This window comes from Podarcis filfolensis (genome assembly GCF_964270895.1).
Source record: "Podarcis filfolensis genome assembly, chromosome: 1".
Classification (NCBI taxonomy): domain Eukaryota; kingdom Metazoa; phylum Chordata; class Lepidosauria; order Squamata; family Lacertidae; genus Podarcis; species Podarcis filfolensis.
In genome coordinates, this window is record NC_139604.1 from 37,331,994 (window position 1) to 37,345,114 (window position 13,121).

The 13,121-nt window shown below is 41.5% G+C and overlaps 1 protein-coding gene across 17 annotated transcripts in view; it reads right to left on the reverse strand.

Moving 5' to 3' along the window:
- Positions 1-964: 964 nt before the first annotated feature.
- ARHGAP15 (Rho GTPase activating protein 15) overlaps positions 965-13,121 on the reverse strand; it is a 378,516-nt gene continuing 366,359 nt past the window's right edge. For all 17 annotated transcript variants that reach the window (XM_083582650.1, XM_083582652.1, XM_083582658.1 and 14 more), the window contains one exon: positions 965-2,242. In XM_083582650.1, the coding sequence (XP_083438776.1) occupies positions 2,059-2,242 (184 nt within the window). In that variant the 3' untranslated portion in view covers positions 965-2,058. The remainder of the gene's footprint in view (positions 2,243-13,121) is intronic.

Below are 13,121 nucleotides of genomic sequence, written 5' to 3' on the forward strand. Positions count from 1 at the left end.
AGTCTGTGCTTGCCCTGGCTTCTCCCCTCACCCCAATTGGGTGGCTAAAAGAGCCATGCTTTATGTCAGCCCATGGGAAAGCCAAAATTCAATTTCTGGCATGAGCACTGCAGTTCGGCTGATATTCTGAACATTCTCATGTCCAATTCTTTCTGATTTAATTCCTGTCCGGAGGGAAATGGAAGTTCAGTGAGTCTGTTCACACTTTTTGGACACAATATTATTGATTTGTCTTGTAAACTGCTTTGAGGGTTGGTTCCCACCCCCCATCCCAATCAAGCAGTATATAAATTTTATGACCTATCTACAAATAAATAGGTAATTTAACAACCTCTTGGGGTCAGAATCTGATTCCAGCCACAAAAACACCCCCTCCCTCTAGTCGATAGTAAACATTGCCAAGAATGACAGAACCATCCACATGTTCAGCAAGAAGGTAATCATGCCATGCATCACCAACCCTGAGACATCTTACAACTGGACATGTGTATCCTAAAGTTTTACTTCTTTCTCTTAAATTGTTCTGACTGGCTCCTGCTTGGTGTCTCTTTCTTCATTCTCACCGTTCTGTACTAACGTTGTGGTTGCTTCAGCAATAGCTTAGTCCTTTTTCACTTGTGGATTCTGCATATCTTACCCATTAATCCTGGTGCTTGTAGTTGTTTAATGAAGCAGCAGCATCCTTGTACATTTATTTTCCTTGATGATCATTTTAAAACACAGCTTCAACTGCTTAACAACATAGTAGGCTGAGAAACGGTGTTGAACAATGACATTGTAATTCCTGACTATTAGATTTGATACTTGAGACATATCTCTCATACACAGCAGATTTATGCATTAATCCTATATTTGGGGGGGGGTTAATTGCTCAAAATATTTGCTTCTAGATCTGCATTTTCACACATTTTATTTACATGGTTTATTTTTCATTTTATGAACAAATCGATAGCCAGGCGGACTCTTTTACCACACTGGATTAGTTTTATTTATTCTCTTTGAACTTGATTAAAAAGCTGTCAAACATAAGTCTACATTTTATCAGCGGAATACTTTTACAAAACAGGGTAGGGGATGTGTATAGCTGGAAACATACATTTCAGAATAAAACAATATTTGATATATTCTAGACAGTTACCCTTTTGTTTATCCATGACAACTGAAACTAACCATCAAATGTATAAATTGATTCAAGTCTAGCCAAGTAATCCTAAGGGCATATGAAAAGGCTTTAAAAAAAGTTCTTTCTAGATGAATTTAATGCAGTTCACCAATAAAGCATCTTCGGGAGCATAATAAAAATTTCTACAAAACATGACATAGCTGGGGAAAGAGCAAAGTCGGATAAAGTGTTGGAAAATTCAAAATGGATGTTGCATTCAAAATGAGCAATTGGGTAACTTGATGCACTGCTGCTGTTGCATTTGAAACAATGAGGCTCAGGGATTAATTTCATTCTTAAGTTTGCAAATGAAACATTTACAGCACCCCAACCTATGATGATTTAGGCTGAGTTTTTGTTACAGGCCTGTGTGAAAATCTATGACCATGTTTTGAACCTGTAGCTTTCATCATTCAACGTGATGTTTTCCACACAAAATTATTTTACGTGTACATACCTGTTATTAAGTGATAGACTGCATCACTACACCAATTTAATTGTTCCAAAAGCCAATTTAAACCCATTAACCTCCAACCCTGCTTGTCTGGGAGTGCCATTGCATATGCCTCTAAGCTATCTTTCATCTGGATTTGGCGAAATTGTCAAATCCCAGCTGTAAAATGAAGGCATGCATAATGGCAAAGCCCTGGGGGCGGAGTGCTGGCAGAGAATGATTCATTCAAAGGGTTAATGCTGAGTACATATAAGCAAATATTGACAATGTATTTTTATTCCAATGTTTGGAAATTTAAAGACAAAATTGTCATTAAGTTTTCACAAAACGAGGCATCTGTCACTTGAGGGGGAAAGAAATGTTTCAGAAAGATGTTTACAGAAATGTAAAAATATTAGATTCAAAGACAGATGTGAATATATTCAGTAACACTCCCTGTCTGTCAGTCTTTCTCGCAGTTGAAGATCTTGGTGTACTCGCTTAACATTAGCTCAACAATCTGGTTTTGGTATAGCATGTTCACTGCCATGGAGCCTGTCTCTTTTTCAGGCCGAAGGAGCGTCGGTCCAAAAACAATCCCCAAACTCTGCTGTGACATAAGATTCACGTTCTCCTTGGCTGCTATCCTGGTGGCAAAAAAAGAAAGGAATTGGTTAAAAAATGAATTCAACTAAAAGAAAAGAAACTTCACTAAACAGAAAATGCAGTGGCGCTCTCATTTTTCAGTGATGCTTCAATTATAACTAAAATCTTGATTTAATTATTAGAGAGAATGAAATAGAAGTGAGAAAAAAAAATTGAAATGTTGGCAATATGATGAAAAAGGTCCATCTTATGGTGGAAATGATATTTTTGGATCCAAGATACTGGATAAACTCTGTATTATTTCCTCTTAACAGGCACTGGAGCCCTTTCTTCGTATTCTCCTTGGTGGTATGTTGAAACACGTTTCTTCTCCTTAATGTCCTTCATGTTCTTTCTCCTGTGGAAGCAGATCACTGTAATATTACCGTATTTTTCGCTCCATAAGACGCACCTAGTTTTTAGAAGGGGGAAAGCAAGAAAAAAAAAATTCCATGCAGAGCATGTAACCGGCTCTTGCTTTTCTTGCTCCCGTCCACCCCTCCTCCCACTTCGCTGGGAAGCTAGCAGAACAAGAGGCACTGTGCAGCAGAGCAGTGCAGCGCAGCAACTCTTGTTCTGCTGGGTTCCCAGTGAAGCGGGAGGAGGAACAGAAGGGAGCCCTTACACGGAGCCCTTACATGGAGCCGCTTCCGTCCCTCTTCTCGCTTCACAGAGAAGCCATCAGAGCAAGCTGCGTAGTTATCGCTGAAGCCAGCAGAGCAATAGCGATAGCAACGCAGCAGCTCTTGCTCTGCTGGCTTCACAGTGAGCAATGGATGGGAGCCATGGCTCTGGCTGCGGAGGCATCCCTCAGCTCACGACTGCAGCGGTAGCTGAGGGATCCCTCTGCCACCCAGTGCATTCGCTCCATAAGACACACAGACATTTCCCCTTACTTTTTAGGAGGAAAAGTGTGTGTCTTATGGAGCGAAAAATACGGTAGGCAATTGTCTAGACATGACCTATGACCACATGCTGGTTTATAAACCAACATCAAGCCAGAGCTTTAATCCAGAGCCACTTCTTCATGTCCCTGGTCTTCGCCTCTGCTGGGCCACCTTTCATAGAGAGCCTGAAGCTGCAGATGGGACTGGGCCCAGCCCTGCACCCAGATCAAGTGGAGTGGGAGCTGAAGGGCAAACATAGTTTTACTGCCAAGGGGGATGCGACCCATCACAGACCAAAACCAGGATGTACATCTTCCCAGATGTGCTCCTGCATGAGTCATGTGACTCATGGAACCAAAACGAAATACTTTTTTTCAGGGCAAGATTGCAGCACCTGAAATGGCTGCCATACTCTCTCACACGAAAAAACGGGGGGTCCTAGTTTTTACCAGGATACTTGTGGGGTATGGAATTGTAATTGTTTCGATGAATTCATTGTTGGAGTTATTTGTATGTTATCTGTGTTTGATATTACAGTGTTTACAATGGTTTCCCCCCACAGTGCTGTTGGTATTATTGTGAGCTGCCTTGAGCTCAACATTTGTTGTTGGAAAACAGTAATACAAATATTAAATCACCAGGTGTTCAGGGAATGCTTGTCATAGTGTTACTGATGTACCCCTGCCCCCATGTGGCCACAGAAGTGACAGTAACACAACTCACTGCCATCTTCACTTGGCCTCCTGGGAGATATTTTAACATTGGGTAGGTAACTGTTTCTTTTGAATGAGATTGCATTCTGTGTAAATTAAGATGGTGGTAGGGCTTGACTCCCATCAAAAGTAGTACCACTGCTCACCCACTACTAAAACGCCATCCTGGGGCGCCCCTGGTGCTAGGTCTGGCCTGTATGCTGCTTACTACCCCATAACTGTTCCAAAATTCATGTAGAGTGCTAAATTCAATGGGAGGCTGGGCTTCTAGGCGGTGTTTTGAGCCCAGTATGCTATTTGCAGTCAGGTTGTCTTCTAGATGATGCAATATGACCATTACAGTGTCACAGAATTTTTCTTTTCTTTTTACATTCTCCACTTGAAAAGTGTTAACATTTGAATTGGCCCCAAACAGCAATAACTTACAGTGTGAATGATTGCTGATAAACGATTGTTAGCACAGTTCAAGCAGCAAGGCTTTCAAGAGTTCTCAAGACAAAAAGCAAGACAATTCCGTTTAAATGATAGGGCTTTAAAGACAACCTTCAGTAATGCAACCTAAGACATTTAGGACACCCTTACAAGAGCTGACCGCTCAGTTTTATTTCTCATCCATTCTGCATGTGGTACAAGAAACATGCCCCCCCCCCCGCCAATTTTCTCTGCAAGGCATCTTATTGAAGAGACATCATAAATGGACACTTTTCAAACAAAAATTCCACAGAAATCAGTATAGCTACCACCTTACAGCAAGTCAGGGGGGCCCTGGCCTTTAGATTCACCAGCTGCTTATGAACTGCACTCCACACTATGACAGTGCCATTCTAATACGTCTGTCATGCTCCACTGAACAGCTTCAACTTCATATAGAGATGTTTTATTTAAACTATGTATGTAAGGTTGCTGGAGTTGAAAGAGTTTACTACGAATATGTTATGAATGCACATATATCACTAGCAAAGAATGGGCCTACGGCTGCAATGCTATGCACTCTTACCAGGGAGTAACTCCCATTGAACTCTGTTGGTCTTAACACTGTAAACGTAAGCATAAACTATTCCACTGAAAGGCTTTATTTTAATGACACTGCTTGATCTTTAAAAATAATTTATTGTTCTACTAAGGGAACACGGATGACAAATGGTATCTACAAGATGGCAACCTGCAACTGTCTGTTTCTGCTAACCTACCAGAAAGGCTGTATAAAAGATAGATTTCTTTCTGCCCTGAACTCTGTTTTCTAGTTTAGAAGCTCCTGCAAATTGGCAATAGAAGAAGGGGGAAGAGGAAAAGAGTGATGTATCATCTGTTCCATGCCTTAGAGAAAGGTCTCTTATCAAATCAGTGGGTGGGGTCATGTAGTGAGCACTGCCTTGTGATGGAAGCCTGCCAGTCTTCCAGTTTACCACATTCCCTCAACGCACGAACTCATTTAAGGCTTAAAAAAAAATTTAAAAATCAGTAATGCTTCCTATTTATATGTGACTTTTACTAGAGTACAGTCTCATGCCTGTAGCCTTGGTGTCCATTACAAAAAACACACTCCATATGGCACTAATCAGACGGGCTTAATTAATAGTTTCTTAAAATATAACATCTTTATCATAAATGAAATGGAGGCTTCACAAACGATTGTGTGGAGTATGGTAATATTAACTCTGCTCTGCTAATCTGGGTACAGGTTGAAGATGTAAGCAATTGGAAAGAAATGGTGCCCTCTTTTTGTACAGCTTGCACCTGCCACTTTCCAATATGCAGGCAAGTCTTTGTGTTGGGGGCAGGGGAAGTGCGTACTACTCCTGTGTAGTGCAGGAATGTTTATTACAGTCAACTAACCATTAATACAAAATCACAGGCTTGGTGAAAAAAACTAAAGAACTGACAATCATAATAGATCTGAGAGAGATGCTAATGTTTTAAAATATTGGCACCACCAAGAAAAATTCTCAACGGGAGTTTCAAAGAACCACCTGTAAAACTGTTTTACAAGAAGACAAGATTATATATTTTCTTACCTAAGACATGCACAACCATTTTCACCTCAGTGGGATTACAGGTACAATACCTAGCTTAAAAAGGATGTATAGCAATAGCAACTGGGGTGTCCCAAAGTTCAGTCCTTCTGGATTTCAGTGCTGCAGGAAATTTCCAAAATAACAAAACAGGTAATAGAAGCAACTCCAGAACTAGCCCTATCTTCCACGACAACAACATGACAAAGAACTCATAAGTCACTTACTTTGCATCAGCTAGAACAAACGTTAACCAGACACTGGGGTAAAAAGTAAAGGTAAAAGACCCCTGGATGGTTAAGTCCAATCAAAGATGACTATGGGTTTGTGGCACTCATCTCACTTTCAGGCTGAGGGAGCCAGCGTTTGTCCACAGGCAGCTTTCCAGGCCATGTGGCCAGCATGACTAAACCACTTCTGGCACAACAGAACACTGTCACGGAAACGCTGTTTACCTTCCTACCGCAGCAGTACCTATTTATCTACTTGCACTGGCACGCTTTTGAACTGCTAGGTTGGCAGGAGCTGGGACAGAGCAACAGGAGCTCACTCTGTCACAGGGATTTGAACCACCGACCTTCTGATCAGCAAGCCCAAGAGGCTCAGTGGTTTAGACCACAGTGCCACCCGCGTCCCTGCAGACACTAAAAAGACCTATCAGGAGGGAACATAGACCACTGGTATGAAAATGTATGGGAAATCGCCCTACTAGAAAAGTTAACCAACAAACTCAAACTAGCACAGGAAGAAGCAGAGGAGGACACCTTCACCCTGGTATGGTTCCCCTTTATCACATGCACAACAGGAAAATGACCTATTCAGCTTACAAATCAATATGGCTAACCTGACCCAACAACCTACTCCCCCTACACACAAACAAGCCACACTGCAATTAACTGAATGAAACCAACCAGGCTCAGGACACCCTAACCTCTCAAATTATCTATAAAAATAAATAAAACCAATGTGATGCTGACGCAAACACCAACACTAATAATAGGCAATAAAATGAAAGAACAATATCCCATCTCTTTCCCCCCAAATGCAAGATGTCTATGACAAAAGTGTCTCTCACTAAATGTAAACAAACTGTCTATGAATTGAAAGTGGAAATAATATGTGTACCTTTCCCTGTTCCTCGTGTAACACAAAAAACTTTAATAAAAACCATTTTCTAAAAAACAGGACGTATAACAAATCTACCATGTGAAAATCTGAATGTGTCTCCCCGCTGCCCCATCTTGGGGACATGAGGGAAGCTATACATGCTGGCATCAGACCTGCCACCTAAGGTATGTCAGGTGAAAAGAGAGGCCTTTTGTGTTGTGATATCCAAAACAAGACTTGCAATGCCCTCTCATAAGAATGTTGTCTCCCCCTTCCATTTCATTGTTGTAATAGCAGAAATCGCTTATACTTTAAGGAATGGTTTTTTGAGCATTACAGCATCAACTTCCTGGCAAGTTCACTTTGATGGATTTGGGTTCACAAATATCTCACCCATTCATACAACCATTGGGCACCCCATAGTTGCAGGGAGGAAATGGCATGTGAAGAAGAAAGAAGAAGAAGAAGAAGAAGAAGAAGAAGAAGAAGAAGAAGAAGAAGAGGAGTAGTTTGGATTTGATATCCCGCTTTATCACTACCCTAAGGAGTCTCAAAACGGCTAACATTCTCCTTTCCCTTCCTCCCCCACAACAAACACTCTGTGAGGTGAGTGAGGCTGAGAGACTTCAGAGAAGTGTGACTAGCCCAAGGTCACCCAGCAGCTGCATGTGGAGGAGCAGAGACGCGAACCCGGTTCCCCAGATTACGAGTCCACCGCTCTTAACCACTACACCACACTGGCTTGTCAACCTAGCTGTGAAGATTTCAGCTCCTTTAGCCAACACATGGCTAAAACCTGAATGCTGGACATAGCAGGAGGACTAGATAATCAGTTTCCCCCTTAAGTGGAAGTCTTTATTATGGCCACCAAGTTCCGAAATGGTCTTGGGAGTAGCCATTTACTCTCATCTAAAGGGTTATACTGTCCTGACCAGAATCACCAGACGCAAGTGGTCCACATGAGAGGCCTCTGCTTTATATACCCAACCAAGCTAAAGAGGATGGTAGACTAGATCCTTTTCCCGTGAAATACAAATTTTCTAACTGCAAAGTGTTTTATGATGTAGGGGAGGGGCTTCAGTCATTTGATTTTCATCTCTTTTTAAGAAGTAATGCAGTCTACAGTAGGGCACAAATGGAGCCCTTAAATATATTTGATACCATATATTTAGTTTTTTCTTCAATCCAGTGAGATACTTTGCCACCTCAACTTTTCCTGGGGAGATCATCTAAGACCTCTAGCTTGCCAGGCACCATCTCCACTGGAGGCATTTATTATGCTCTGCATACTTAACAATGTTCCATATTAGCCTGCCACTGCTGGACATATCTACATACACAAAAGTATTTTGGAAGTTCTTACCCTCTACTTGGCCTTTTGTTTTATTTATTTAAAAGAGTTTTAAGTCTAGTTTCCGAGGATGGCTTCCATATGGAAATGCAAAACAACAACAAATATATTACAAAATCCCCAAGCTGTACCAAAATGTAAGAACCATAAAACCAGCCATACTAAAAGAGGACTGATTCAACTCAACATAATACCATTTAAGACACGTTAATCCTTAAAGACCTTGCAGCTGATTAAAACCTTAAAGGACTGCAGCAATTTTTTACTGAAAAGCTATCTGAAATAGAGGAGCCATTAATGGCCACTTCAAGGCCTGCAAAGAAAAAGCCATCTGCACATTACATCTGGGTGGGAAAGAGTTCCGTAGTCACGGTGGGGCCACTGATAACAAGGCCCCGTGTCTCATGTCCCCACTCTCACCTTTCTGGAGTGCGAAAATCACATGACTTTCCCTTCCTCTGCTACTTTTAACACAGGTATGGTAGTTGCCCCAGAAATTATGAGTGAGGAGGAAGACATACAAGTTTCTGACAAACACACAAAGAATTTGATTTTGAGCGGTAAGAGTAAACATGTTACTTTTGCTGTCTGTCTTGGACCAGCAGAGAGTAAAGGAAAGAATAAAATGAAAAGACTGAACCATTAGTAGAGCAAAGCAAATGTTGCTGTTGTTTATATTTGAGGACTATAGCAGAACCTATTCCATTTCAATTTCATTGCAGATTATGTATGCTGCCTTTCATTCCAAAAGGAAGTCCAATGGCAGCTCACAATAAGATATCAGAAGTAATATATTAATATTTTAAAAGTGCACTGAAACAACTTGGGGGGGGGGAATCAGACAATAAAAATGCTATAATAACCTATCCAATAACCAGTGTAAGAGAATGCCTTGCATTACAGACCCAGCACTGTTTATGGAATAAGCCTGAATTGTTTGCACCCATTTGAGGAGAGCAATCCTTTATAGCCATGCTGCTTGTAATTTTACTATAGATTTGTTCCAGCTTTGCTGAGGGTTGATGCCAGCCGTTGTTACAACAAATTCACCTGCCTACGCAGACTACTGCTAATTAGCAACGTCAGTCTCACAGAAGCAGCACCTGCGGGAAGGAATCCTCAGCCAGAAGCTGGGATGCTGAAAAAGTGAAGGATGGCTATATGAGAAATGCACACTGGCTGCCTGCAATAAGTAATAGCTGGTGAAGTTTTCCTGTTGTTTGCTAGGTACCGAACACTCCCAAGAACCTAGATCAGGGGTCAGCAACCTGCGGCCCATGGGGATTGTTTGAACAGCCCATGAGCTGCTCCCGAACCGATCTGCCCGCTTGGTGAGTCCCCATGCGCTGCACTGAACTGGCACAGCGCAGAGCTGGAACTCACTTCCGCGGTGCTGGAAATTGCGTCTGCGCAGACACGATCCAGCCCATGGAGTGATCTCCACGGGAGTGAACTGGCCCAGACACCCCCAACCTAGATGATAGTCAATTGTCTATTTTACTTCGAACAGTAGAGTAAGAATGTTCCTTGGATTTACAGTTGTGGATAACATAGTTTACTTTACTTGGTGCTGTGAGAGTTGATTAATCTTACAGAAATCCCCATTGGTTCTCATATTCGATAGCTTGACCAGAAGTGGATCTACTATGAAACTTATGAAGCTTAAGTTTCAGGGTCCCTAATCTCAGAGGGGCCCCATAAGCAACTGTAGTTCACATTCCTTTAAGATGTTGGGTCTAATAGACCCAATTTGAGTCGCACAACTCAAAAACTATTAGGCAGAGCTTTCCAAATTTAGTATGTTGGTGACACACTTTTTAGACGTGCATCATTTCACATCACAGTAATTCAGTTCTACTAACAAAGTGGAGGTTAAATTAACCCCTTCCCAGCCCTGGGAAGAGTGCGGGGAGCGTTTAAGCGACACACCTACACACAGCAGCCAACACACTAACGTGTCGCAACACACAGTTTGGAAAGTTCTACTATAAGGCATAGGGAATTTTTATTCACACCAGTGACTTTGACCTGTGAGATAATCCAGTATAGAAATTTTAATCAAAATCTGAGATGTTGTAGTTATTTATGTTTTGTGATGATCTGTCGTGGAACAACCCCCTGAGAAATGGCAGGTATTAAGATTCTTGGTCACAGTGACGTTTCTGTATGTTTCCCGGTAAGTTGGGCGTTAGGGGTTGAGAAGTAATCTTAGCTTGAAATAAAATCTCGTTTGCAAATATATAATAATGCCAGTTAAATGCATTGTAGGCACAAATATATCTGACAGGAAAAGTATGATCGCCAAATGGGCTGTAATATTTGGACCTCCTATCAATCCTTAAGTTGCTATTAATGGCTCAGGATCTCTTTGAAAGCAAGACGTTGTTTTCTTTATGTGGGAAGAAGTTCAACATTCATACCTTAGCTGTGCCAAATGTTCTGGAAAATAACCTAGTTGTAAGATGTCCTGCCCTACAAAATGATAGTGTTAAGTAAGCAAGTTAATATGTTACTAGAGGCACAGCCTATTGCAGAACCAAACATGCAGAAACAAATAAAGGACATTTAAGAAAAGATGTAACATTTTCTGAATTTGTACCAAAAATAAAATACACAATTCAAAACAGCTAGAGAGCAAACCTATTAATCATCCTAAAAATACACCTACCATGCTAACCATTTTTTAAAATGCAATTTATTCTGTATAAATCACAGTTGGTTTAAAATAGCATTTGCTTTCCAAGCTACTCAGTCCCTACTTTTGCTGGCTTCCTAGGTATAAGATGCCACGAAGGGTCTTGGCTGCTCATGGGTGGGTGGGGGTGGGGGTGGGGGGGAAGTTACATTCTTCTCCAGTTCAGATTAAATTTCAAACCAAAGATGTATGAAGATGTTTATATTTGCCTTTCTATTGAAAGTGAACATTACATGTCAGAAAGTCTTTCTCTTCCAAGCCAAGTGATGTGAACTTTGGCAGCATCTCCACCTCAACAATTCTATTTCGAAGAAAGTCTCTTTGAATTTGTCTTACCATGGAAAGTATATCAGTTTAGGGCTGCGGGTGCAAGACTGCATGCTTGGCTCTTGGGGTAGAAATCCTTGTATGTGGAATACTCTCAGTATCCAGGCCAATACCATCAATGACAAGTAGATCTACTCCACCACAGAAACATATACTGTATCACTGATTCAGGAGCACACCATGCACACATCTGCAGGATACAGGTTTTTAATCCATGCAACACTCTTTTTCCCAGAAAGGAGATCCATCTACAGAACTGAATTTGTGCCTGAACTAACCTTTTCAGAAAGGGAGTCTGAAGAACTAAGGCAAATAGTGTTGACAAGGCCTTACTGACAAATTGAAAATTAGCAAGTCACAGAGTTCTGCAAGTTCTTATAGAACTTGATATTCAAACAAATATGTAACTTGTAATTAAGATGGGCCTCCACATCTGAGGAATTGAAAGTGGCCCATGTAGGACTAATTTCCAAAAAAGGGGGGGAGGCATCTGGGGGAATGCAGGAAGCCCAGATAAGTTGCAATTTCTGTTCTGCTAATGTAAAATCAGCATGGGTTCTGAAACAGTAAGTCCTGGCCTTATGAAGAATAAGGCAATCAATGGCTGCAAGTCCTGCTGGTTATATACTACCTCCATGGTCAAGGCATGATACCAGTTGCTGGGGAATGGCAGTAGGACATGCGTATTGCACTTACGTTCTGCTTGTGGGCTTCTCATAGGCATCTGTTTTGGTCACTGTGGGAAACAGGATGCTGCACTACATAAGGTTTTGGTTTGGTCCAGCAGAACTCTTATTATGGTTTTCTCCCTTCTGTTATTTTCACGTTTCATTGCAGGATTGAAGGATATAACTCCAAACTGCTTGGCGGAGAGTTTTTCCACATAGCATGGACATTCTTGGTGGCATGCTCCTTGGTTGATAAAGCATGAGGATGATTTCAGTTCACTTAATTAATACAACAGGATGGCTGAGATCAGCAATAAGGCTGGAACCCCAATAATGGACCATGCATGCAAGTGGAAGGAGCTTAGATCCAGACGTGCTTCTTCAAAGGGAAGTCTGGAAGGGAGAAGGAGGTGATTTCTGCCAATTGCTCCTTCCCCCAACAGCCCCTCCCATTCTCACCTCTCACCCATGCTATTCCCCAGTATTTCAGGGCAAATTTGTGGGGAATTGGTACAGGGAAGCTCAGTTCAGCTGGAATCCTGCATAGGCTCATGAGCTATGTGACCACTTTGGTTTTGCTCTACATACAATGAGCACGATGGCAGTGCAAAGTAACAGAGGAAGAAAACCTTGGCTTCAGCTAAACAACCTCTCCAAACAGCAAGAGCATGGTGAACAAATGCATGTGAAAGCCTAATTAGTTCCTGGAACCTCTGTCATGTCTAATGTAAGCATATGCCTCTGTTCAGTCATTAATTAACCCTGGTGAGAATAAATGGCTTCCTTCTGAACATTTTCTTCTACTGGTAACCGGATTAAATGCTAGTTTGCATTCCCTGGAAAAGCACCAATGCCTCTTCCCATGTGGAACCCTTTGTCACTTGGAAAGGTGTTCCGATTGGCTAAAAAATCCTGTTTGACCAGTTGTGCAACTCTGCAGTGGACAACTTCTTGTTATTGCTGCTAACAACTCATTACTTATGTCCCTTTGTCATTTAGTATCTCCCAGAATGTCATTTAGTGTCTCTTACAAAATACAAGAGCACTCTGTCTCTCACAAAATGATCCTTTCTCTTAGCAACTGTTAACCATCAGGAAACCTCTTTCCTATAATTGGGCAT